This window comes from Falco punctatus (genome assembly GCF_963210335.1).
Source record: "Falco punctatus genome assembly, chromosome: 4".
Taxonomy (NCBI): Eukaryota; Metazoa; Chordata; class Aves; order Falconiformes; family Falconidae; genus Falco; species Falco punctatus.
In genome coordinates this window covers 49,305,005-49,331,857 of record NC_137583.1, presented here as the reverse complement: position 1 = coordinate 49,331,857, position 26,853 = coordinate 49,305,005, and the positions used below count along the sequence as shown (strand labels likewise).

The 26,853-nt window shown below is 52.8% G+C and overlaps 2 protein-coding genes across 4 annotated transcripts in view; both read left to right on the top strand.

Annotated features, from left to right (window-relative positions):
- The window catches only part of SH3GL1 (SH3 domain containing GRB2 like 1, endophilin A2), a 29,845-nt gene extending 3,283 nt beyond the window's left edge, over positions 1 to 26,562 (top strand). The window contains exons 2-10 of one of the 3 annotated variants that reach the window (XM_080382563.1): positions 15,643 to 15,711; positions 15,822 to 15,894; positions 16,563 to 16,706; positions 18,470 to 18,603; positions 19,860 to 20,018; positions 20,578 to 20,681; positions 22,240 to 22,364; positions 22,838 to 22,894; positions 24,562 to 26,562. In XM_080382563.1, coding sequence (XP_080238689.1) covers positions 15,643 to 15,711; positions 15,822 to 15,894; positions 16,563 to 16,706; positions 18,470 to 18,603; positions 19,860 to 20,018; positions 20,578 to 20,681; positions 22,240 to 22,364; positions 22,838 to 22,894; positions 24,562 to 24,758 — 1,062 coding nt within the window. In that variant the 3' untranslated portion in view covers positions 24,759 to 26,562. The remainder of the gene's footprint in view (positions 1 to 15,642; positions 15,712 to 15,821; positions 15,895 to 16,562; positions 16,707 to 18,469; positions 18,604 to 19,859; positions 20,019 to 20,577; positions 20,682 to 22,239; positions 22,365 to 22,837; positions 22,895 to 24,561) is intronic. The other 2 variants (XM_080382564.1, XM_080382565.1) reach the window with 2 other exon arrangements.
- TIMM44 (translocase of inner mitochondrial membrane 44) overlaps positions 1 to 26,853 on the top strand; it is a 109,371-nt gene that overhangs the window by 4,204 nt on the left and 78,314 nt on the right. The window lies entirely within an intron of this gene.

Sequence of the window (26,853 nt, the reverse complement as noted above, 5' to 3'; positions counted from 1 at the left end):
GGACAAGCCCTAGGGTGGAGGCAGCGCTGTAGTGATAAGGTGGTGATAGACACGTCCCCTCCCTCTGTGACAGCAGGACTGTCCTGCCTGGGGTTGTACGCCACCTGGCATCGCGGAGGCAGGAGAAGCAGCACCGCCAGGTCTAATCCTGGCAGCGGGGTGCAGTGCCTTCACCTGTAGCCTATGTTGATGTGGTATGGCCATGGCTCCTGGTGTGGCTACTTTGGGTGCTGCCCTGCAGCTGTGAGGAGTCATTTTGGGTATGACAGAGCCCTTCTGGGGACACACGATGTTCTATGCCAGCGGTTTGGCTTGGGGAGTGGACTCAGCCCAGTCGAGGAAGACAGCATCACTTTTTTCAAACCGGGCTGGTGTTCAGCCCTGGGCACCACTGTCATCCCGAACAGAATTAACGCGCTCCCAAAGCCTGTGTGGTCCAAGGCTGATCCCTGCTAGGCCTGCCTGGGCTTCGGAGCCAGGGTAGCGAGCGGCGGCTCGTGCCCTGCCATGGCTGGCAAGCCCTGGCCCCAGACACAGACCAGCAGCCGCCTCCTCCACAGGCAAAGTACAAAAGCCATTTTCTGAGAGGGGGGAGAGGCAAGTGCTAATTAAGACTAGCAAGCCCTTGACATGCACGCTCTTTCCTGAGTTTGATGACTACTCTCAAGGCTTCTGAAGATATTTTTGAACGTGAATAGCTACTGCTTACTTTCCGCTGGGCCCGAGAGCTGGGGGTGTGCTCTGTAGCCTCCGACAGCCATTTCAGCCCAGAAGGACCACACATTCCCAAGCTCTGTACGTCGGCAATGTACGCTTTCTGGCCAGTTGTTAATGAGTCCTAAGAGCTTCCTTCCCCGTAGCTTGACTCCCAGGTGCTACGATTTGATGGCATCTGCTCGGAAGGCTGAGGCAGAGGAACCTGCTCCTAGACGCGCTGCACAGGGACCGTTTGGTGATGGGGGACAGAGTGTAGCCGGTGGGCAGGGATGGCTTTTCTCCTTTTTTGTTTTGGCCTTCGTGGTCATTTGCTCTGGCCCATACTGGATTGAGGTTTCCTGTATTTCTCTTTGGGTGAGGTTCATTCTGTGGTGGCTTTGCGCTGTGCTTTCAAATGTTTTATCTCCTCCCTTTCCCAGATGATACCTTTTAAAGCTATGGTTTTGGGGTGGGGTATTTTTGAGGTTCAGTCAGTCCCTCTAGTGTCTGGGTTTCTGGGGCTTTCTCTTGTAGGCATGAGATGCCTTTCCACTCACGGCCTTTGCTCTGTGTGTGGCTGGGCAGGGAGGGTTTCAGGACATTGTAGATGCACTGTGCAGCACAGAAGAGAAACGGAAAGTGTAGGATGCAGAATAACCTTCCACATGGAAACCCAAACCCACAAGGCTCCTTTCCCTGGCCAGAGCTTGTCAGCTGGTGCCCTGTCTTGCTGCAGATGGTTTTGATCGTGCCTGCCCTCCAGCTCTAACTTGTTCCTGCTCTAGTAGAGACTGACACACCCCGAGTTCATCTGCACATTTTCGCTCAAACTCACTGCTGCCAAAGTTTAAACCGTGGATGGTGTCAGGCTGGAGAGGAGCTGCTGAGCTGGGTGAGCAGAGGGTTGAGCTCCTGCTGCCGACTGTGGGGCAGGGCAGTTATCGCAGCGACAGAGATCACAGAATGGTTTATGTGGAAAGGGACCTTTAAAGGCCACCTGGTCCAGCCCCCTGCCATGAGCAGGGGCATCTTCAACCAGACCAGGTTGCCCAGAGCCCTGTCTAACCTGGCCTTGAATGTTTCCAGGGATGGGGCATCCACCACCTCTCTGGGCACTCTGTGCCTGTGCTTCACCACCCTCAGCATAAGAAAATTTCTTCCTTATATCTAGGGTCTTCTAGATCTATTAGATCTTCACTTGCTGCAGCTTTTTGGCCAGTGGATGCCAGTTGAAGCTCTTAGGACAGTACCAGTGCCCAGAGACATTAAAGGGGGGGCACAGCTCCCCCCTTTAAAAGGCCAGGCTCTGCTCTGCAGTGGCATCAGACCTTCATGCTGACTGGTCTCGAATCCTCCAGCAATTAGTAAAGCCAAGGGTGGACCTGAGATGCTCTGTGTGGTGGCTTTTCTGCTTTCCCAGAAAGCCGAGGCGAGAGGTGCGAGCATGTGCAGGGAGTGGGGCTACCTGCCCCGTCTGTGGGGGGAAGTCCTGGGGAAGCCCATGCTGGGCCACTGGGACCAAGACTTCACCCAGGAGAGCACCCAGAGCTGTCAGTGGAGGAACCAGGCACCCGGGGTGGCGGGGTTGAGGTGCTGTTTTGGGCTCATGTGTTCTTTTTTGAGCTGTTCTGCTGAATTTCGCATAACTGTGCTGTGCCACCAGCAAGCAAGTCAGCCTGTCCCTCAGCAGCAGGGTCTGAGGAGCAGGAGGAGATGCTGTGGGAGCAGGTCACTCCTTGGCTTTTCTACTGTGGCAGTGGCTGTGCTTTGATGATGAAGGCAGAATGAGGACTGTGTGCTGTTGTGGCACGGCGAGCAGGTAATTCGTGGCGGAGGTAGTTGGCAGTGTCGGGCTCTTAAGTTCCTTATCTATAAGTGGGCATTTGTATCGAGGAGTCAAGAGATTTTGCTGATTCCTGCCAGCCTGGCCCTTCCCTCCCACAGCACCTGATGTTTGTTCTATTAATATTAACCTGGGCCGGAGTCCCCTGTAGCCTCCCTACTTTATCTTTCAATATTAATCTGCTCCCGAGGCTGGAGAAAAGCTGGATTTGCTCGAGCGCAGCGTGACTCCCGTCCACTCGGTTTGCCAGCCAGGGTCTGTCCAGGAGGGAGTCGTACTCAGCAGTCAGCCTGAGCATCCCGGCCTGACACCCCAAGCCCCCAACAGCTTGCTGTCGCTGGAGATGGGTGTTTTGGTGTGGTGTGTTTGCAGATCCACGTATAGCAGATGAAAAAGTGAAGGAGGGTACATGTCAACAAACCTCTTAGCGGAGGGGATGAGACTTCAGCATATCCCTTTTCTAGCCTAGGCAATGATGACTGTATACTTGTAGAGATTCCTTCTACCCCATCTAGCTAAAATGACTGTGTGCAGGATTTTTTCGTATTAACTCCCTCTCCTTTTTCTGCATGATTTGTCGTCGGTGAAACACCTGCCACAGCAACATTGTTCAGCTGGTTAATCATTGATGGAGCTGAGCTGAGCAGCCCCATAACGGAGCAGTTTTCAGCTCTTCTCAGTATTGTTCAGTCTGTCTGGAGTCACAGGCAGGGGATGGCTCATGTCTCTGCATCAGTTAAACTTGGCTTCTCCCCCCCTTTTAAGATTTCTTTCACAGCCGTTGGGCTCCAATAGCAATGAGAACTCGGGATTCTTGAAAGGCAAAGACAGAAAACAGAGGTGGGAAACTCCAGCTCTCTGTACCCTGCTCCATTTGCTCCCCTTCTCGTTTCTAACGTCAAACGGGGAAAGTGTTATCTTGTGTTTGCAGCTGGGGGAATCTGGGACGCAGGAAGGATACGTGACTCAGGGCTGGGGGGGGATTATGCGGCATTAGGAGCGCTGATTCCTCCTCGTCATCTCGCTCTGCGCAGTGATGCCTGCCCATCTGCCTTGGGGCTCTCTGTCTAAAATTGTCTGTTTATCTATCTGTTTTCACAGGTTATGGGTGAACTGTTGAAAGTGGACGATGCCAAGGGGGATGGTTTCTGGATGCTGTGGAAGGAAATCCTTCCTCCCCCTTCTCCCTGCCAATACTTTCCTCCTGGGAAAGAGCAAAATAGGGATGAGATCAGGCAGGCTGGCTTGTAAAAGCTGATTCATTTCTTAAGCACATATTTTTTTTTCCTTCTTCCTTCTCTTCCCCCATCCCTACATATGCCAGTGCCTTTTGCCAGGGCTCGCAGCCCCATCCAAGCCCTAGGTGGTAAAACCGGAGGGACTGCAGCCTGTGCTGGGAGCAGGGCAGCTCCTCCTGCCTGAGATTGCAGAAATACCAATGTAAAAAATCAAATCTGCGAGCTGCCTCAGCAGGCTCGGCGCCCCTCGGGGAGGGAATTTGTGTGCCGTGGGGTATGAGGGGTTATTGCAAGACCTGAGCCTGCTGCAGCCTGCGTTGATGTTGGTGTCCCTTCTGGAGAAGGTGGTTTGCACTGTTCCCAAGCAGGATATTAGACTACCAATAAGACCAGAAATAAAATAAATCCATAATCCAGAAGGTCTTGAGTTTGTAATGCCAGCTGAACTCATTCACATGGAAACTCGGTGATGTATCTAGATACTGATGCTGTTTCATAAGACTCCCGTGTTGCAGAGGACTGCGCTTGTGGTCCTTTCCATCTTCTTAATTGCACTGATTAAATCATCAGCCGGAGCCGTGAGGTCAGGGGCCTGGAGCCGGAGCGTGTGGGAGGTTGCTCCTGTCAATGCGGGTGACTTTTTCCTGTGGATCTGCACCCTGCTGAGCTGTGTCCCCCCAGCACTGCCAGGGCTGTGTCTCGGCCTTCCCCCAGGGAGCAGCTGAGGCTCTGTGCAGAGCCGAAGTGGATGGGGCAGGATCTGGGCTCACTGGGCTGGGAAAGCCCCGCAGCAGCACGTAGCTTCTCTTTTCATAAGCTGCTGTGTGACGTGACTTAGTGCAGTATTCAGCCCCTCTTGGCCTCAGCCTGTGATTATAAAAGCGATAATGAATTTTTTTTTTCCCCAATGTTTCCTTTTCCTTTTCCCCTCAGCTCCCCCATCCCTTTGGTCCGCAATCCTGTGACTTTCAGGAACAAGTTCCCATTGACGGGAAAGGGTCACGTTTGGCCTGAGCTGGAGGGATAAACAAGCTGTTTTGGGGATCCTCTCCAGTGGCTGTGTGGTTTCGTTGCTGGATGTGGCTTTGCCCATAGTGCCTGGGGGTGTGCTGGTGAGTCCTTCAACCTGCTGGAGCACAGGCAGGGGTGTCCCCGTTGCACTGGGGCTGTTCCTGGGGGGATTCCTGGTCCCCCTGAGCTCCTGGACCTGCCCTGCCACTCCTCTTGCAGCACGTAAGGCCCATCAAGGAGAGTCTGGGCTGCTCATGCTTCCAAGAAAAGCCTTCTAGCCCATGGCATGTGTAATTACCTTTGTTGCCAATACCTTATTAATAGAAGTAGTCTTTTTTTTTCTTTTAAAGCCACTGGGAATTCTAGAATCTTCCTATCTCCTAATATCTGGCTATTAATGAAGTTCATGATACTGTCACTAATTAGATTGCTTTTCTGCTCAAAAGAAAAAAAAGACAAGTTAAATGCATCTCCATAATGAAATTCTGTCTTTCAGATGGAAGATAAAATTTGCATGATTAAAGCTTTAAAGGGCTTTTTCTAATTGAGAAGGTGCTTCGTAATTCATCCTAGAGCTTGAAAACCAGGCTGTATCTTCTCATTTGTCCCAGACTTTATTAATCAATGATAATTTATTAACCACGTTCTTGACTAAATATGTTTTGGCTTTACAGGACTAGCTTTATTTAAACTTGATCTTGCCACCTTCGTGACTTAAAAGGCATAAAAATGGTGAACAATCATCTACATACAAAGCAAATCCACTGTGTAAGAAGGTGCTGTTCTTGCTGGAGTTGTTCCCCCCCCGATTTTCTCGCTGTAAGCCCCATGGTGGAGCATTTGGAAAATAATCTTGTTTGTTGGTGACGTGTGTCTGTGCACATGCTTTTGGGTGGACTTAGGGGGCACTGGGCAGCCACAAATCTGGAGTGCCAAATGTTGGTGTAGCTATTCTCATAGTAAAGCTCCTTCTGATTATATTGGGTGAATTTTAAAGACCAAGGGAGTCTGCACTTTTGTGCTTGTCAGGGGTAACATAATCCAAAGGTTATCAGCCAGGATTTCTGCTGCACCTATTGCTCTGGCTGCAGGGCAGAAAGGTGCTAGTGATGCATCGATAGCATCGTCTGCAGAGTAAAAAGCAAACTGCAGAGCGATGGGAGGGATTTGTTCACATTTAAACCAGTCTGAAATGAGTTGTAGCCAGTGTTAAGGATGTGCAGCAAGAAAAAAAAAGGGTTCGGCATCATCTCGCGTGGGCTGGAAGCAGGACAGAGTACCTGGGTGTAGGGAAGGCCCCCGTGCAGAGCTCTTGGTGGAACTGATGCAGGAGTCTGACCTGGTCCAACACCTGCTGCTGAATCGCTCCTGGAAGTCTTACATTCATCTCTTCACTTGTTCCCACTCTCCTTTTCCTTAGGATGCCGTGCTCTGGTCTGATAGCTGCTAAGCTTTTCCTAGTATTCAAATTAACAAGGAAAATGTGTGTTTATAGTGTTCTCAATTATTTCTTTCCTCTTTGATGTTTGTATATACTGAGATATCGCTAGGTCTGTCCTGGAGTTTTTGCTTGGCCAACGCTGTCCTTGTTAAGCCAGGAAGAGGAGGTTTTGCCTTCCCTTTGATGAAGTTGAGCTGCTGCCTGAGCTCAGCACCTTTTTTGATCTCCCTTCTGTCTGTAAACCTGCCTGGGAACTCACTTTGACTCTTCCCTGAACTCATTAGCACTGTCTGCCACCCAACACTGAATGCAGCCATGACTATACTGTTTAGGTAATTGCTCTACATGCCCCATCAGTCTGACTTGGTCTCCTCATGCTGCACATCCACAGGTGGTTCTGCCTCCTTCCCAGTTCTTTGGTAGTCCCTGGGCTCCGTTGTTGTCCAAGATTTTTCTCTGGGTGATGCCAGTTAGTGTCATGCACCTTGGGGAGGTGTTTTTTCATCTGTCTCAGTTTGCATGGGGAGCAGAAATCCCATCTGCTGCTTTTTTGCAAGCTGTCTTGTGGCCATGGTGTTTTCCCCAGGGATATGCAGGTGTTGTAAGCCCCCCTGATCCTTTTTTTTTTTTTTTTTTTTTTTTCCTTTTTGTGAAATCACTAGGAGCGGCATGCAGGCAGGCAGTTGAGGCTGATCTGTACTCCGACCAGAGGACAGGACTGCTGGGTGCCCTGCCTGGGTTTGTCATTGAAGCTTTGCAGAAGAGGAGACCAAGGTTCACAATTACTCGGAGGCACTTCTAGTGCTTTGTACTTTTATATCTCATGTAATGAGCAGTTCCAAGTCTCAAATGCGAGGAGCTGCTTGTCTTTTTCCCCTGGGCCCGCAAAGGTCAGGTGGAGTTGCTGAGGAATGATGTCTCAGCAGCTTTGTAAAAGTCAGGCGGTGATTCACTGAGGCTCGTCTGAGATAGGACGTAGGGAGGTTGGGCAGGAAATCTGGATACAAGGCAAATATTCCACGTTTCCCCTCGGTTTAGTGGGCTTCCTCTGAATTGCTGTAGTCACTGCAAGTGGGTGAGGAGAAAGGCATTGCTGGGGGAGGGAGGAGAGCTGCTGCTTTCTTCCTTACGTGTTTTTGTTTTCCCTGTTCACTTGACCCAATTTTTTTTTTCCAGCTGAATAGAAATTATGTCTCATTTGGTACAGAGCATGCGAGAGGTGACTAATAATAGGAGAAAATGTTTATGATGCAAATGGCCGTTGCCGACTGTTGGGAGGTGCCTCCTTCCCTGTAGCAAGAACATTTCAAGGGTCTCCCCGTGGTGAGAGCTGCATGTCGAAACCTTTCTCCTCTGGGGTGAGTCTGGTTTTGAGGCAACGTTGTGCCCTTCCAGCAGGCTGGCCCGTTCCTGCCTGGGTGTTAGCTGGGGCAAGCTGAGCTGCTGGCTGCTGCTCAGGGAGGGAAGGAGGCACCGTTTTTCTCCTCCTGGAGGAGTTAGCTTGGAGAGCATCAAGATGAGCACATAGCCTCGTAAACAGGGATCGCAACCAGGATTTTAAACGCTGTCATGCTGCGGACAAGGAAAGGATGAATCCCCCAAGCACACAGGGAGCGGCTGCATTGCAGTGCATACGTATGCCCTTCTCTGGCCTGAGCTCTGCAAGTGTGACCTGCTGGCTGCTGCTGAAGTTACTTTTTTTAAAAAAAAAAAAAAAATCATGCTGTCCTCATTCCTCTGAGTGCATCTGCTGGATGGAGATGAGTCATTTGATAGTGCTTTGAGTAGGTGATTTGACAGGTGGCTCCCTAGAAAGCTGTCTTTGCATGTAGCCGCTCTTTCTTTGCGATTTCTGTATAATAAGATTACAACCTGAGGTCACTTTGAAGGCTTTCTACCTTGTCGGAAGGGAAGAGAAGGAGCTCTTCATTGTTCTGGGCTGACCTTCCTGCTCAAAATCAAGGCAATTCCTCCGGCACTGGGTGGAGAGAGGCCAGATCCCCATCTCAGATGGTGAGGGGGTGGAGTGCTCAGTTTGTTTCTAGACACGTTTTCCCGCTGCACGTGTCTGGAGGCAGCAGAGCACCTCTATGTGTCTTTGCACAAGTACATCGCCGGTGCTTGCGTGGTGAGTCTCGGATAGGACTGGCCATTTTAATGAAAAACAAGGGAAAGAAAGTTCAGGAGAAGACTGAGAGTTGGCTAACAGAGTAAAAATGCTCCTGTGAGCTATTTGGTGGGCAGATTGCAGATTAGATTACTTTGGTGGCCAGTAGAAGTGTCAGGTGCCCCAAGACAGGTTAGATCAATGGCAGGGCTGACGTTAGGACCAAGCAGCAAAGTCTTGCTCCGGAGGGCGAGAGCTTCAGCTGCTGTTCCTCCTTCTCTGGTTTGCCCCACAGCCCAACGGGGATGTGAGAAGTGGTGAGACAGACATCCACCTTCTGTTTTTAGCTCTGCTGATAACCTGCCCTTGACAGTAGGCAAATCGCTTCCTCTCACACTCTTTCCTCTTCTAGCACTTGTTGGTTTTCTCTCCTTAGAGTGGCAGCTTTTGGGGTGAGAGAGTCCAGTTGGTGCAATGGTGCTTAGCCTCACGAGGGGCATGAGCTGCTGGGTGCCTCCAGTCCTGCAGTGGTTTGGAGCATGAGGATCTGCTAGGGAAATGTGCCTTCCTCTTCGTTACAAGTCTAGTGGTAACTGTTCATCCCCTGTTCCGCACAATGAACACTTTGATCTGTTTTCTTCTCCTTAAAGTAGGTCAGAAGTTCCTCAGATTAGTGTGCGCTTTGCTGTGGGCGTGCCGATCTCTCCTTAAACCGGGGTGTCCGCTGCCTCTCAGCAGCGTCATTCCTTAAGAAAGGATGCCTTCCATTTTTAATTAAAAAAAAAAAAAACACCACCAAACCCAAAACATAAAAGCTTCTACAGAGGCAGAATACAGTTAGACCTACAAAGGTAACATGAACAGACAGAACTGCAGGCTGGCTGGGGAGAAAAGGGGTGTGCGCAGTGTTAAAGCTCTCGGTGGGTTTTCATCAGTCGCTGCTGCTCCACGGGAGTCTCGTTGTCTCGTCCCAGTTCCCAGCCCTGTGTGCTTGCTGCCTTTGTGGCTCGGAGCCGGAGATGTGTCCACAGCAGCGAGGACTTGACACAACATACATGTGCTCCAGATCCCAACTGGTGTCTGCTGTTGGACCAGCACCTTCTAGTCTTGCCTCTTTTCCAAGGATTATGCCAGGAAGGTGACAATTAACTTTTAATGAGACACTGTGGCACAGACAGGCAGCACATCAGAGCTCAGACATCTGCGAGGGATTGCCATTGGCCTTGAGACACTTCCCAGTACAAGCTGGTTCTGCAAGGAGCCTCTGCGGTGGCAGAGACGTGTGGGGTGCTCGGGGAGGACCCCCCCGGGTGTTTTCCAGGAGCTGCAGCTGGACTGTGGTGCTGCTGAGCTCCTGCCTCTCCCGAGCACGCTGTTTGAAGTGGAGTGTGTTTCGAGGAGGCTTTTGGGGGGCTCTGCAGCCCTGCCATTGCCATGTCCCGCTGGCTGCAGCTGAGTGACTAAACCCATTCACTACCCAGCGATTTTAAAGCTTAAATACACAGGCAGCGACAGAATAAATTGTCACGTTGGCTCCGTGGAGCTGCAACCGCCCAGCTGCCTCTTGCACTGTGATGATGAAGCTACCAGTGAAGATGACCAAACACCACACTTGCCAGGGAGTCACGCCTTGCTGAGCCGGAGCAGTGGTGATGGCTTTATGTAGGTTTTACAGAGCATCCCACAGATCTGTGCTGCTGGGCGCAATTGTAACTGGGCACCAGCGATCCCGGTCAGCCCTGGTTTTCCTTCACTGCTGCTTCTTCATGTCTCTACCAGGCTGTTGTGTTGCACTCAAGCCCTTTTCGTCTGGGGTTCAAAACATTTACAGCACCTTTTTTAATTATTTTGTGGGCTGGCTTTTTCCACTGGACTTGCTCTTTCCTGGTGAAGGGAGCCAGGGTGGAGCTGCTTGTGTGTTTGCTTGTCTGTGGGGTTTTTTTATTTCTTGAAGGGAACTTTCTATTGAGAGGCAGAGGGCAGCGGAGAGGAAGAGGAAAGCTTTGATACAGCATTATCTGGAGGGATAAAGTTTTCATTCTACTGCGGGCAGCTGTTTTGAATGTGAGGATGGCATGTTTGATATGTTATAAATAGGGCTGACTGCTATGGAAAAAGCAAGTTTAAAAAAAAAAAAAGTTTTGTGTTTTGCTTCTCTGAGGCTGAGCAAGCGATAATTTCCCATTTTAAAGTATCTAAAGGCTAAAGCGCCTAACATCAAAATCCGGCATGTAAAGTCACATGGAAAAGCTGCTTATTAGCAGAAAATGGCACTGAGTTATGTCTCCCACATCCATGGGCTGGGCAGACGAGGACTTTCAGGGTGGCACGTGCTGCAAACCTGCTCTCCTCCAGGTGTCAAGGGGCCTTGCAGGTGCTTCTTGACTGGGGGAAGTTTGGCAGATGGCATCCTCCCTCTCGGCTTGTCCTGAATTTTGCTGATGATGAGGTACAAAAACCTTTTTCTTGTGTTGGGCATCTTTCACACCTCTGCTGACAGCACCCCCTGGGAGCGATGCAGCCAGGCAGAACAGCCCATGCCACTGCTCCGAGCTGGGGCTGCCCATCTCTTCTTGGGGTATAGCCTCATCTACTGCTCACAAAACCTCTCCTGATCTTCTGCGCTCCTAAATTTATCCAGGCACATCCTGGCCACACACACCTGCCGCATGGCAAAGCGTGCTGGGCATGGCCTCATGCTCCTGGCAGGAATGTTAATGGGGGTGATGCTGCATCCAGCAATGAGAGAAATGCAGGTTTGGGGTGGGACTGGGTGTTTCACGTTCCTTCTCCAAGCTTTTGGGATCTGTCTGGGCGTCAGTGACGGCGTGAGCAGACTGGTAAGACTGATTGATACCTGTCTGATCCATCTGGTCCATGTAAGGATGCCCAATGCAGTACAGCAAGGGCTGGACACTCAGATTTCTTGATCTGCTGCACGTTGTCCTGGAGCTGAGTGGATGAGATGAAGGAAGGATGGATTTTGAGGAGTAGTGCATGGATTTTGTGTAGTAAGTTGGGAGCGGCTGCGCAGCCCTCCCTTGTTTCTCTCCCACTCCCAGCTGTAAAAGAGAAGCCCTCTTCATCACGCCTTTCTTCCCTCTCTGTGTACACATACCATTCCTGCCTCTCCCCGTAGCCAACCTCCTGCTGCAGTAGTTAGTTTAAATAATAGGTCTTTCATTTCTGAAAATCTTCCACCACGCGCAGCCCTCCGGTGGGTTTTCGAGGGGAAGTCGGGATTGTTCACGTTCCCACGCCCCTGGGAAGGAAGCCGACGGAAGTCCCCGTGAGCTGATGCTCTTTAAAATGAAGCTGCAGAAACTGCAAAGTGTGGTTGGGAGCAGCCCTTTGGTGGTGGGAAGTGGTCATATCTCATTCCTCTGGATCAGCTCTCCTGTAGATGAAGCGGGCTGGATGCTGTGCTCTACGTGATGCTCGCTGAGGTGGGGGCTACTGCACCCTGGCACAGCTCAGGAGCCCTGCACCAGCCTTCTATTAAATGCACCTCCCTACTCTGATCTCAGGTTGGAGCTATCTAGGGCATATTTTAACTGCCAGTATCCTTTTAATTAAACATGGATGGGAAGCGAGGGATTGATTCCCGGCTTCTCTGTTGGAATTTGCGTTCACTGTCTGCTTCAGCCCTCTTCCCCGGCCCTGCGGCGTGGTTTGGTTGCGATGCCAGGTAAACAGCCGTCCCGTTTTGAAGCAGTGACGCCCGACTGTATTGCCTTGTGCTAATATTTGCTCTAGGAAGCATTCAGCTTTGGCTGCTGCAGTGGTGCGGCTGAGGGCTTCTGCCCAGTGGCTGCACCCTGCCCCTCTCTCTGAGCCGTGGCAGGGCTTGCTTCGGGTTTAACCTTTTAGTATGTGACCCATCCTGGTAGGGCTGGGAGATTAAAGAAACCAGAGACAATAGACTTGTTCTCATCTTTCACTCCAAGCCAGCTGATGTGCTTCAGCATAAGGCTGCAAGAGAGTATTTAGGCCACTGAATTTGATTAGCGATTTGCATATTTTGCCTTGCACCGTCCCTTCCCTGGCTTCACATATGTCTTGGTCGCAATGTTCACAGGAGGTTAGGTCCCCGACCAGGGCAAGATGGATGTATCCCAAGTCTTCTCTTGGCTGCTCAAGAAATAAAAATGCAGAAAATTGTCACCACATCCTCAAAAAAGCCACTGAGCTGCTCCCTGGAGGAAGCTGTGCTGGGATGTGCACCGGCAGCATTTCACTGACCATCTTACAGTTCACTTACACCAAGCCGCATGCTACGAGCAGCACGTGGATGCTTCCTTCCCCTCCCGTCCGGCAAGCAAGGGGCGAGCTTTCCCGTGGACTTCATGCTCCCCTGAGAAAGGCGGCCGCCTACTTGCCAACCCTCGCCAGCTCCACAGGCGGCACGATGAGACGTGCGATGGGCGCTTGGAAACTTGGCTCCCAGTTCCATCGTGAAGCTCTAGGTTAAACAAGGAGCCGGCGAGGGCTTCTCCTGGCTCGTGTCTTGGCTAGCGCCATGGCAGAATCGGCATTAGTTTGTCTTCCTGACTGACAGATTTGGGAGCGTGGGGATAGGGATGGAGCTGCTGCGGATGGCACATGATCCCACCTTCTTTCCTCCTGTGATGAAGCCTCGCAGTTTAATTAGAGCCAGCAGGGAGAGAACCTCAATCGTATTATTCCTTCGCAGCAGGGCAGCAGTAGCATTTCTTGGACGTCAAAAGGAGGATTAAATTAGTCTGCAAGTGAGGGGTTTTTTACCTCCTTCACGTCTCTGGGCTCTCTGGGTGGGTGTTAAGCCTCCCAGATCACTGTGGTGATCAATGCCTGTGACATGGCATGCAGTCCCTGATGACAGCCCAGCTCCCTGCCGGAAGGGTTATTTGCAGCTTTCTGGGCTGCAAATCTGTGGGTGGGTGGGTGGAGAAAAGCGGGAATGGAATCGCTTGGGATAATTGCACCCTTCCCAGGTGTATTAACAAATAAAGGAGGTTTCCGGAGGTGCAACCTTTGCGAAAGCGATCCATGCCACCTTCTGTCTGTGGAGGCTGCGGGACTTTTGGCAGGGGACAGGCGATGGCAGCTGGGAGCGAGCTTTGCTCCGCTGAGCTTGCCCTGGCAGGCAGAGCAACTGCTTGGTGGGGATTTTTTTTCTAGACTCAGTGTGTCTGGAGAGGAACGTGTGCCTCCCCATCTCGGAGCCGGCTTTGCAGGGGTGTGTGCTGGCACCCCAGGCGTAGAGCAGGGGTCCAAAAAAAGCAAAAAAATCATGCTTGGATTGGCTGCCTGCCTGCGGGCAGCTGGGGGGGTGATAATATCCCTTCGAGCCTCTTCGTGTGCTAGCCAGATGCAGCATGGCAGGGGGCAGGGCTGGGACATCCTGGCGTGCTCTTGCTGGGTCCTGTGGACTGGTGAAGCCCTTATCTGAGGGTTAAACTGGAGAATGAAATCCAGAGCTGTGCTGGGCCAGCCAGGGGAGCAGCAACCCTCTCCTTTCCCAGTGTCTAAATGTCACGGGTGAACTACAGCCATCCCTCTTTGTTGGGCATCTCGGGTCCTCTGCTGAACCATGCTTCCTCCCAAAGAGGAAAAAAGTTTCCCTTGGTGTAGCAAGGCTCCGAGAGGCTTGTGCCTCATTTGTCAGCCTCGTTGAACCCTTGTTTTGGCCCTGCAGTGACTGACCTTGCACAGCTCCGTGCCAAGCGGTCGGTTGGAAGAGCTCTCCGTGCTCCCCAGCCTCTCCTCCGTAATGTCCGTGCTGCTCGGCAGTGTTGAGCGGTTGCTGATGTCTCCCCACCAAGATGCAAGAAGCTTATCAGCTGTGGCTGTGCTCTGAGCAGCAATGTTTGTCCTCAGAAGCAAAGCTGGGCACTTGCTGTACTGTATTTTTTTTTTTCCTCCTTTCTATTTTGGGGCCTGGAAATGGGATTTTTGCTGAAACACTGAAGATCTTGTTGGTCTTTGTAATAACAAGCATTACTTCTGCATGTCCTGCCTGATAACTTCATTTCTGGGGGCTGAGCGCTGCATGGTCGGTGCGAGCAGGCAGGGCAGAGTGCCTGGCCCGGTGCCTCCAAGTGCTTTTGCTGAAGTGTTCTCCCCCCATCTTCCTCAAAAAAAGTAAGGAACCGTTTTGAATCCCCACGGGAGCAGGAGGGTTCAGAGGAAGAAAGACTTGATAAAATCAAGTATTTGATGTTGAAGTAAACAAACCTGTATTGTTCATCCAGAACTGGAGTTTTGACTACAAACATGTGAAATCCTGGCGATGCCCTGCCGCAGGCATCAAGCACTTGGGAGTCAGCGCCTGTTTCCTAGACCGCCTTTGATGTCTGTGTAGGTAATTTGCTATCCGTTTAGACCAGTTCGGGGCAAGATAATGACTAATTTTGGCCAATCCAGATGTCCTGCATCCCCAGGCACTGTCACTTGCCTTGCCACACTGGTGTGGAGCTGGGAAGGAAGTGTTCCTCTCCATTTGGGCTACAGGAAAGGACACTTTTTAGGTGGATTTAATAAGGCACTTACTGTCTTTCAGCTCTGGCAGTTGAATGGCAAGGTTTAGGGAGCAGGGGTCTTTTCTTAGACCTAGTGCTATTTAGAAGGAAGTTGATAAGCCTTCACACAAACAGCCAAAAGCAGCCCTGTCTTTACAGCTTGTCAAACATCTCACCTTTTCAGTAGTTTTAGAACAGGCGTCAGAGATGCTTTGATAAATGGATTTGAAAACTTTACTGTAGCTTTTGCAGATCTCTTTATCCTCTGCTTACAAAGAATTCAAAATCCCCGTGCCCCAGATCCTGAGCTCCTCCAGTATTTCCCCTAAGAGTGATGATTTAGGGCTTTGAGAAGTCTCTGCTCTCTCGAGACTCTGTTCTTGTGCTGGCTGCTGTGAGCAGAGTGTGTTCGTTCCCTGTTTACTTGCATTTTGCCATGTGTGAAACTGAAGCCTTGGCTCAAAATGGAGTCGAGAGACAATTCTGCTGCTTGGTTTTTCCAGCAAGCGTTGGAGTTGGAGCCGTGTGGTGTGATTTAAGGAGCTGTGTAGCTTCTGTTGGGTGAGGAATATCCTGGCTGAGCCAAGCTTTGGGGAGGGTAGGAGATGCGTAGATTTTCAGTGGGCAGTGTTAGCAAAGAGCTACCTCTTTCTGATGTGCTTTGGGCTGTTCCTGCCACCTCCTTTCTCCTGCAGATGCTGTCTGGACCTTCCCTTTCTGTCCCAGAGACTTACTCCACGAGGTATAAGGAGCTTTAAGCAGTTAGTTCAATGCCTGATTCCTATTCTCTTGTTCTTTTTCTGCAGCTGGTCAGCGAGAAGGTTGGAGGGGCTGAAGGGACCAAGCTAGACGATGACTTCAAGGAAATGGAAAAGGTAAGTAAGGAACAAGAGAAATCTAAAACTGCCCATACAATGCCTCTGTGACCTTGCCAAAGCCCTGAGCTGAGCTTCACTGCTGCTGGGTCATCTTGTCTTACCTACAGAAAGTGGACCTGACCAGCAAGGCAGTTACAGAAGTATTGACCAGAACAATAGAGTACCTCCAGCCGAACCCAGGTGAGTGCCTGAACTTCCCCTGTCCCCTTCCCTCTGCCCCACCATTTTCCAGGGAAAAGAGGCAGAGGGGACAAAGAGATGTCAGAGAGAACCTTTGTGGCCCTGAGATACTGGTTACCAGCCCACTTGCGAGGCCAGGAGGCTCAGGTGCAGGCTCAGATACCCCTCTTGCCCTGTGCCGTGTTCTGGGCTGTACAACGCTGCTGTTGCTGTTGAACAGTGAAAGAACAGACACATGTTCTGCCTTGGACCTAGAGAGGCTCAGTTCAGTTGCCTTCAGAGGCCCTGAAGGAGACCCATTTTTCTCAGGATATCTGGAAAAAGTGGGGTCTCTGGGCCAGGAAGGGGTGGCTGGCTTCGTAGGCATCACCTCTGAAGCCTGCTGTCCTGCATGCTTCCAACCAGCTCGTTCAGAGAGCGCTCCAGGGACTATGGGAGGGCTGGGGAAACTCCTTTGGCCTTCACTGGCGAGTTTGGGGAACTATTTTTGCTTGCTGTCTTGGAAAAGAAACTTCTCCTTTTGTAGTGAATGATATTTCTGGTAGATGAAGACAATAGGGCTTCTTGGCTTTGGGTGTAGCTTGAAGGAAAAAAAAAGTTGGCAGTGGCCAGCTGCTGCTGGCAAGTCCAAGTAATTGCAAACACGGCTGTGGCTGTTTCTGTGCCAGCTTCCAGAGCCAAGCTAACCATGCTCAACACGATGTCGAAGATCCGCGGGCAGGTGAAGAACCCCGGCTACCCGCAATCGGAAGGGCTGCTGGGGGAGAGCATGATCCGATACGGCAAGGAGCTGGGTGAGGACTCCAACTTCGGTGAGTGTCCTGTCAGGCCAGCTCCCCCTAGGAGCGTGCAGATGAGGTGGCAAAGGCTGCTGCCAGATTTCCAAGCTGTTACTCTAAATTCTGGAAGGGCTGTGTGACCCTTTGCATCACCTAACGGTACTGAGGGCTCTTAAAAGACGTCCAAAGACTTCCACCCAGGGCGGCAGGGAAGGGGCGAGCAGAGCCCAGGTGTCCAATCCATGGCATCATGTGCAAAACCACCTCTTAATACTTTCTTATTAAACACTGAGATAAATTTGCATGTAGGAAAAAATGCTTCCTTGCTTGTAAATTGAACAATGGTGATGTGGAAAGTAGATCGAGCGAGATTTGGAGTTTTATGGTGCAGTTTCCAGCTAGAGCTCTGCTATAGGGAGGCGGTAGTCAAGAAATCTTTTTTTGCGTGGCAATTTCTCATAACCACGTGTGACTTGCAGGGAGGAGGGGGGTGAAGTTCTTCAGTGACATCAATTTTAATCTACTGAAACATCAGCCTGTGCACGTGACAGACCTGGTACAGTGCACAGCTGTCTGATGGCTTCCAGCGCAGGGAGGAGCCGCCTTGCCTTAGGAAAATTAAAAAGCTCTGGCCACTTTGTAGGAGTGACGAAGGATTCTTGAGAATGCCTCTGGCCAACTCGGAGCCCTGCATATCTCTCTTGGCTTGTAGGAACCGCAGTTGTTACAGAGAGCAAGGGGGAAGGAAGTTTTTAGAACACACCAAACCTGATTTCCTTTAATAGCCTCTCTTATAAGGAACACTTAACTTGATAAATTTCTGTGCTAGTACCGCATCCCTCCCTAGGACAGGTTATCTAGGGTTATCACAATTGAAATAACTCTTCTTTTATATTTATTTTTCCAGCTGGACAGCAGAGTGATGTTTTCACTTTACCCTCTGTTTCGCTGGTGTATTCCCCTGTGCTGATGTAGTGCTGAAATGGCTGGTTCGCCAGAGCTGCACAGGAATAATTTAATCTATAAATGGTTTCCAGTGGAATAAAAAGCCAAGACGAAATATGCTTTGCTTCAAGTCCATCTGGCTTAACTGTCATTGTGGCAGGAGCCTTAGAAAAGCATGAAACTAAATAGGTTTCAATGAGCAACTTTGAGCTCTCTAACTGAGAGCGGAGGAGAAGGGATGAGGTTGGCCAGGTGCAGGTTAGTGTCTAAAAGGGAGAAAAGGCTGCAGGTTTGCTGCCAGCATCTGGGGAAACCTGAAAAGTTGGTCAGAGCACTCTGGGCTTAAAATTGTCTGAACATAAGGATAGCCAGGCTGGATCAGACTGAATGCGCCCCTGCCCTGGGCTTCTCTTGCCAGCAGTGGCCAAGGAGCAAAGCAAGGTTAAAGCACTGCAGGGCCAATTAGCAGTTCAGTGACTCCCTGAGCTAACATGGAGCTTAAAAATACTGCTTTTGAAAATATTTTTACCTTTTCCTTCTTCTAGTCGTAGAGATTGTTCCTGTTTTTCAGAGTTAAAAAATGAAGTGTGTTAGTGAAGTGTCTTGTGTGGAGTCAATACCAACAGGCAATTGCCTGCTCTCACGCTGGGCACCACTCAACTCCGTGCCAGGCTCGGGGATTTGCTCCAGATAGAAAAATACGGGGGCGTTGGACAGGGGACGGAGCTTGCACTCGCTGGGTGTCTTGGCAGAATGGCCCTGCATGCAGCCGCCACAGACTTCAGCTCTGTTTAACTGGCTGGCCCCTTCTCCCTTCTCCTCTTCTCTTCCCTTCCTTTTCTCACTCGAAGGCGATGCGCTTCTTGATGCTGGTGAATCTATGAAGCGGTTGGCTGAAGTGAAGGACTCGCTGGATATTGAAGTCAAACAAAATTTTATTGATCCCCTCCAGAACCTGTGTGACAAAGACCTGAAAGAGATCCAGGTAAATACCTCAGTTGTTTTCTCTCCTCCTCATCTCTTTCGTTTCTGGCCTCTTCTGGCTACTAGTGCATGTAACTGCTTGCTCTGTCATGGTGGGAACCAAGGACTCGTGTAAGTATCACGTCTGTTCGCCTGCCCTGTGCGTGCCTTCTCTCGCTGGGACTCGCTGGGGTCACTAGTATTTCCTCCCTGCTCAGCACTGCTGCTGCTGCTGCTCCTGAGCAGCTCATAAGGCTGGACGCAGGTTTCAGTGGTTCTCCATTTGCCACGTTTTATGGAGGATGCTGTGGGAGTACGTCCCAATGTGCCTTCTGGCCTTGCTGGGTTTGGTTCATTGTGCTGTGAGCTCCCAGCCCTGTTACATTTGGGCTGCTTGGCATTAAACTTTACAGCTGTCGGCTCTGTTCTGTTAGTAGCCTGGGTTTTATAACTTCCAAGCTGTGAGCAAGCTTCCTTCTAGGTCTCTTATGCAGCATCTCAGGAAGGCCCTTTGGTGCCTCGCTGGGGAGACATGGAGCTTGGTAACTCCCATGTGCTGTTGCAGGGACAAGACTGCAAAGTCGGGCCAGGCTTTGCAATAGGATCCATCCCAAGCTGTTAATTCCCAAGGCAGCACTCTCGACTGAGTTTTCCTTACAGTGGTGGCCCAGATAAAATAACCGCCAACTGCTGTTAAGTACTAGTACTTACCCGTACTCCAATTCTGCAGGCTGCCATAGCGCTGATTTAAGCAGCTCTGCCCTAAGCAGTCAGGGGATGCAGTGTGCAGAACCTGCATCCCAGTTCCTGATTTCCAGAGATCCCTGTTGCTCCTGGGGAGCTGAAAGTAGCGGGCCAGCTCTTCATCTTGCCGAAAGGCTTGCGTAGGGGAACAGACCCGGGCTGCTTCCTGCAGTGTTTTCCTCCAGCTCTCGGCTAGAAGAGGGTGAAGTCACATCACCGTGCCAATTTGTTGAGGGTTTTTTCTTAGTAATAAGCCTCCGCAGCAGTAATCCTCTGCCAGACTGAGTCCGGATGGTCCACTCCTCCCTGCTGCCTCGCAGCAGCCCTGCCATGCAGCTCTCCATCACATCCTGGAGCCTCTCCGGAGTCTGAACAAAGGTGGGAGCCACAGACGTGTGTGCTCCGAGATCAGGTTTCTGAAGCGAATGAAGTTGGCCTGTAACTAGAGCTGCCTTCCCAGCGGGAGAGCTTGGCTGCTGCCAGTCTCTGGCTTTTCCTTCTTTTCCTTTACTGTTCATAACCGTCTTCTTCCAGCACCATCTCAAGAAGCTGGAAGGCAGACGCTTGGACTTTGACTACAAGAAGAAACGACAGGGCAAAATCCCCGATGAGGAACTTCGACAGGCCATGGAGAAATTTGAAGAGTCCAAGGAAGTAGCAGAGACCAGTATGCACAACCTCCTAGAAACTGATGTGAGTGCATGGGGCTCCTCTGCCCCGGGCTGCGAGCTGCCGGGTGGGTTGCATGTTCCTGTGTACACGAGGGTGGGATCTCTCGAGGGACGCAGAAGTTAGACGCTGATTTCCACTCTTGTTCTTGCAAGTGTGGTTTTGCTCTCTGAAAACCCAGATCTGAGCGCCCAGCACATGGCTTGGCAGGCCTCTTATCCTTTCTGTAGTCTCTCATTCCTGATCAAGCCCTTGGCCAGAGGAGAGGCTGTGGCTTGTACCAGGTGGGTCTCTTCTCAGTGTGTTGGTGCGAGAGAGTTTGGGCAGGTAATGCAGCTTACTTGGGGAGGATTTGAACAGCTAGCAAAGCCCAGAGTGCGGTAGGAGGTGCCCTCTGTCCTGCTGAGCTCAGCCAGTGCCCGACCTCTGGTGTCTGAAATCCCAAGCCTTCTCCTCATCTCCCCAGGGAAGTTGCCCTTCGTACACATTCCCCGGTATGGTCTCAGCCCCCATGCGCAATGCAGGAGTCTCCTGTTCTCAGCTGGGGAGAGCCATTCATCCCACCTTGGTGTGATTCTCGCAGATCGAGCAGGTGAGCCAGCTCTCAGCCTTGGTGGACGCCCAGCTGGACTACCACAGGCAGGCAGTGCAGATCCTGGATGAGCTTGCGGAAAAACTCAAACGCAGGTGAGTCCCAGGGTGCTGAAGGCACTCTCAGTTTTCACAGCCACAAGCTCTCCCTGTGATGCTTGTCTGTAAATACCTGACTCTCCCCCTCAATCAGTCCTCTGGTGGTAAAGCTGCAGTCGCTAGAGCTTCAATCCAGACCTCCTTTGGGTTGGAGGGAGCGATGCCAGCTGCACAACGTGCTTTCAGTCATGGGCACATTCTGACGTTTGAAACAAAACCTCCGTGCTTGCACCACGGGCAGCTCGCCTCTGCTGGGCTGAGCCCTGCCTGAATCTGGGGGCGCTGCTCCCGGCGCGGCTGGAGGTGAATTCGTCAGGGGTGAAGAAGGGTGGGATCCCCTTCATGGCAGCGCTCACAGCTCCTGGCACTGGGGGTGCTGAGCATGGGAGTGCCCCCCACGAAGTGCCTCGTGGCCAGACCCGGGATCGAGTCAGAAGTTGCATCGTGCTATTGGAGCAGATGGCTCAGCTGTCACCCTGTGTCACCTGAAACTGCCTAGCCTAGAGTCTCTGTGCCATGAGCTTCAGCTGCGGTTAAGGAGCGTACCTGGGCAGTGGACATGGTCGTGGCCCTGTCCAGGGCTCCCGGTAGTTCTGAAGACCAGGAGGTGAATGTAACGTGGTGGGACGATGTGGTGGCCACAGGCCAGTGGAAGAACACCTCCATCACCTTGTTAAAGCCAGGCTCTGTGAGCTCCCCACCAGAACCCTTGTTTTCCAGCAAGCCCTGCTCTCCCTCCTCCCTGCGTGGTGGTCTCCTGGCAGATCCCACCACCTGTGCTCTGGAGTTCTGAGCCACAGGAGTTGGTGAAAGGCAGACAGGCGTCTGGCACACCAGAGCAGGGAGAGCCAGAGAGCTGCCTGGTCTTGCTCCTCTCGAGTGCCTGACCTCTGCAGCAGCCGTGGGGAATGTGTGGTTGCTGCCAAGGTGCCAAGAAACACAGGGGTGCTGTTGAAATACCGAGTGAGCTGTTTCACGCGACTGCCGTGACTCGCACAGTCGTTCTTCTTGCTGCCCTGTCAAACCTGAGCAAGCGTCTTCCCAAGCCCTGGCCAAGGAAGGAGAGATGGCTTCGTTGCATCTGGGGCTGCCCTGTGGAGCCGGGGACGTGCTTTCCTCAACGTGGCACAGGGTGGCTTGGACAGAGCCAGGGCAGCCTCTCCGCTTCTTGGGGCGATTTGGCAATGCTGCACTGCTGTTCTTCCCTTGTGGAAGAAACTGCTGAGTGGGTGCTGGGTCTGGTTTGAATTAAGAAGAACTGGGAGGATCCTGCCAAATGCGAGCTTTCGAACTGCAGCACGGGTGTCCTCTGCTGGCCTGAACTGCCTGGGATGCCTTAGCGAAGCCTGGGGCATGTGGCCCTCTCCAAGGGCAAGGTCCCAAACCCTGGGCAAGATCCATCTTCAGAACACCCCAGTGCAGTGTGTTGTGCAGATTCTTGGCAACAAACCAATTTGCAACTTTGCATGGCCACTGAGGAGGATAGATACCACGTTGATCTCATCATATTCTGTTTCACATTTCACTTTATCCACATTTCTTTTCCTTCCTCCAGAATGAGGGAGGCCTCCTCACGTCCCAAGCGGGAGTACAAGCCCAAACCCAGGGAGACATACGACTTTGGAGACACTGACCAATCTAACGGGGGCTTCTCTTGCAATCCTACCCCCAAAGTCTCAGGTAAAGTTATCCCCTGCGTGCGCACACGGGTGCCTCTGGAGCAGCCTCTTGGGGCTGGAGGGGAGCTGCTCTGCCTGGAAGTGATGTTTCTGGTGTGCTGGATGTGCCTGCATGAGCTGGTGGCTCTGAAAAACGTCAGAAATGCCTCTAGACTTGGGCTGTTTTCTCTTGGGGCTCAGCAGCCTTTGTTATATTGGCTTGGGGATGTCCCAGCGGGGTCTGCAGCCCAGGCCACTTGGCGTGTGGTGCCCGGTCAGTGCCAGCAGTGGCAGACAGCAAAAATGAATCATCTCTCGCTCCCTCCCTGTCTTCCATCATGCTGCATTTGTCCCTCCCTGGTCCCAGCGAGGCAGGCAGGTTTCTAACACAGCATGTGGGCTGCCCTGTTTCTCCTCACAGATCCTCCCTTTGGGCCCTACCTTTCCCTCTCTCCAGTTCACGTTGGTTTAAGCATGTCTCTTTTTGTTTGGAAGCAGCTTCCTCCTCTTTCCGATCCGACAAGCCGTCCCGGGCCTCCGTCAGGAGTATCCGTGAGTTTCCTCCCTCTGCACTGCATGATGTGTGACCATCTCTCCCCATCCCTCCTCGCTTCTCCTTCCGTGATGCTGCTGCTTGGAGCCGCTAATACCTCCGTGCTGAGCCTGGCCAGCAGAACAGCTAAGCTAAGCTAAGCCTTAAGCTAAGCCCCAAATTAAAACAGCCACGCTATACTGGTATTTACCACGCCAAAGCTGGGGTCGTCGCTCACCCGGAGGAGCTGTAGCAGCTGCCATCACACAGGCATGTCCTGCGTGAGGCCACAGTGATCAGATGCTTTTCCATGAGGCATCAGACACCTTGAGGATTACCCCACTCTTGTTCCAAGCACCCAGCCTGGATCTCTCCCACCCCTACTCGTGCTGTCCCTCGTACCCCGCTGCTGAGGGCTGGGGGGAGCAGGCAGAGCCTCAGCATGCTGAGCAGGTTTGGTGGTCCCAGCTGGGCAGCAGGGAGCCTCGGATGGGTTCCTGGGATGACGTGGGGTCCGTGGGTCAGCGTTCCTGCTGAAGGGACCCCTTGGGGTCCCAAGGCCAGGCTGGGTCTGTGGCTCAGAGCCGTTGCGGTGGGGAAAGCTCGTGGTGGCGCAGCAAGGAGGCAGGAGGACTTGAGGAGCCTGGTATAGGGAAAGAGCCGCAGTGGTGGGACCAGCCTGGTATTTTGGGGAGTTGTTTCAAAACCGTGAATCTGCTTGGCTGCCACTTTCAGTGTTTTCCGAGTTCTCTTCTCATGCTTGGTCCTTTCTTGCTGTGGGTATTCAGCAGAGCAGATGTGCTGGCTGCTCTTCGTGCTGTTCCCCTTGCCCTGGTTGGGAGAGTGCTAGTGCAGAGCCACAGGGCAATGGGGAGGGGAGCGGGGGCCCTGCAGACCCTGGTGGTCTGTATTCGCTTGGTCCCCTTCCAGCAGGATCCCTGCAGGTGCAAAGCCGAGTGCCTGCTCATCACAAAACATTAGCACAAAGACAGAGCAAGCAGCAGCTTTCCCGGCTACAAAAAAATCCCTTTTGCAGTCAGAAAGTCTGATGCTTAAATCGTGGAGCTGAGATGGGGGAAGAAGACCGGGTTTCTCCCCATTTTTTTTTTTTGGGGGGGGGGGGCTCGCATGCAGCACCGAGCTGCTAATTGAAGCCCTGTGCCCAGGGAGGCAGGGGCAGTCCTCTCCCTCCCGTCGCCCTCAGACTCAAGGTGACCCCTGTAAAGCAGAGGGACCCCCGGGGTCCTCCTCCATGTCCTCATGTCTGACCCAGCAGCTTCCCTCATCTCTGGGGACAAACGTGGCTTTTCACCGCCTGGTTTCCAGCGTGGTGGTCTCGTGGCGGTGGGAACTCAGCTCGGAGCAGGAGCAGGCAGGATGGGGGGCTGGGGGCAGGGGGCTGCTCTGGGAGAAGGTCACAAAGGAGGTGGTTGGAGCAAGACAGCAGAGGAGCTTGTGGGCTGAAAGCCGGTGAGGGGTTCGTGCTGAGTTAGTGCTCTAGCAGGGCAGGGCGAAGGGGCAGTTTCCCCGCGCAGGGCAGAGCTGGGCTGTGAAACCAGCTGTGCGAGCCCGGCCCTGGCGGAGCCGCTGATCCCCGGCAGGAATCCCTGGCATCGGCGGAGCTGGGGGCTTGAGGGGATGGTGTGTGGGGGTCCGGCTCACCTCTGCCCCTCGCCTCTCCCCCCAGCCCCCCTGGACCAGCCCTGCTGCAAGGCTCTCTACGACTTCGAACCTGAGAACGACGGTGAGCTGGGCTTCAAGGAAGGGGACGTCATCACCCTCACCAACCAGATCGACGAGAACTGGTACGAGGGCATGATCAATGGCCAGTCGGGCTTCTTCCCCCTCAACTACGTGGAAGTGCTGGTTCCGCTACCTCAGTGAACGGCATGGCTCCTGTCCCCGCTCCCGGCGCGGGCCGAGCTCCATTCCACCTCCATCCTGACACCGGCCCTTGGCGGTGGGGCCGTGCTATCTCTGCATCACCTCGGGGCGAGATTGCCACCAGGGAACAAGCCAGAAGGGTCAAATGGCCCCCCCCCAGCCCCTTGAATTTGGTTATTTTAATTAATTTTTTTATTTTTTTTTTTTTTTTTTTTTTTGTCCTTCTGGTGCTTGAACTTCGGTACTTTGCGCGCCCTGCCAGGTGTGTCTCCCCCCCCCCCCCCCCCCCCCCAGCTGTACGATTGTCACAGGCCTCTCCCTGTCCAGTTTTTGTTTTTCCTTTGGGTCAAGCATCCGGATGAGCCAGGTGGGAGAGCCAGGATGCGTCCTTCACGCTGAGCATCAGCGCACGGAGACGTGTGGCACAGTGGCAGGGGACAAAGCAACCCCCAGCATCACCGAGGGGTGAGACCTTGACACTACCCCTCCCCCACGGGTGCCCAGCCTCCCTGCAGCCCAGCACCGATGCAGGACCTGGCTCTTTCGCTCCTGGGGGCTCCGGGGAGGGATGCCGTGGCACAGCAACACTACACCACCCATCAAACACTAAGCCAGCCCCGCGGTGCGGGTGCTGAGCCCTGTTGGGGGCTCTGTGCAGTCCCTGCCTGCCCCAGAGGGACACAGCAAGGATGTCCCCTGCCTGCTGTTGGCCCTGTGCCCCCTCCCTGCAGAGCTTAGCTCCAAAGGGGGTGGCTGCTCCCTTCTGCCCTTGATTTTTAAGTATTTTAGGCCAGGTTGCATCTGGACCTTGGGCTTTTCCTACTACAAACTCTACACCGAGTCTGTCAGAGTTGGGGGATAATTTGGGGGTGGTGGGAGCTGGGCCGCAGCCCAGGGTCTGCCCACCATGGGGCACAGTAGGTTGTGTCTCCTCTCTGAGGCTCTGCACCATCCCCAGGGAGCCACCAGCACCCCGTGCCACAGGACCAGGGCTTGTGGCTGTGGGACTGGAGCTCGGCTGATCCTCACGTGCCTTTGCTGTGCCCCCTGTCTCTGCCCCACAGCCGCCCTCCTGGGGGGGGGTGGGCAACGTGCCCCTCGGCCACTGTGTTTGGTGGGAAAAGGTATCATACATCTCAGCGCCACTTCTGCCAGCCCCAGGCATCCCTGCGTCTTCCTTATTGTGGGGGTCAGGCTGGGGTCTGGCAGCAGCAGCCCTCGCCCCATCTCTCTTGACTCCGTGGTTTTCCTTGCTAGAAAAGTGGTTTCTTTCCCTCTTCCTCAGCCTTGGCCGGGCTCCAGCATCTCTCCTCCTCCTCACCTGGCCGGGGGCTGAGCCCCAGCTCCGCACCAGGCCCATGCTGCAGCACATCCCTGTCCCTGCTGTTCCCGGCTCCCGTTACAGTTCCACAGCCCTTTTTTAATGATTTTAACCGTGCATGTCAATGTGTGTCCGGTCCCCTGCCACACTGTGCTCCGAGCGGGCTGACCAGTGACCCCAGTCCCAGACTGGGGGGGCACAAGGCAGCTCCCCCCTTGATCCCAACAGCACAGGGAGCCCAAGGGACCAGTGCCCCCAGGGCCCTCACCTTTGTCCCCTTCCCAGTGGGGACAGGGGTCACATCCTGGGAACACTGGCTCCTGCTCAGGTGGATTGAAATGCGTTTTGTCAGTTGGGACAACCTGCTAGATGGTTTGGGTTTTTTGTAATGGTTTCTCCTGGTTTTTAGGGGAAAAAAAAGATGACCCACAAATCTCGACTTGTATCTCTGAATGAAAGTATTAAATGTTTTCTTCTTTCTAATGACTGCGTCCTCTGTGGCTGCGAGACAGGGCTGCGGGGGGGCACAGTGGGCTGGAGGAGCAGCCCTGGATCAATGTCCCCCTGGTTCAGCCCCCCAAAACAGGCAGCTGGATGGTGACTGCAGCCCATGAGGCCACCGGCACCATCCCAGCAAGATGTCCCCGAGCCAGCGGAGCCACACGCCGGCCGCCTCTCAGGAACTGCTCTTTAATCAACTACCACTTCCACAAACAACTTAACAGCCGAGACTCCCACCACCACCACCACCCTCCCCTCCACCGCTGCCCCGTG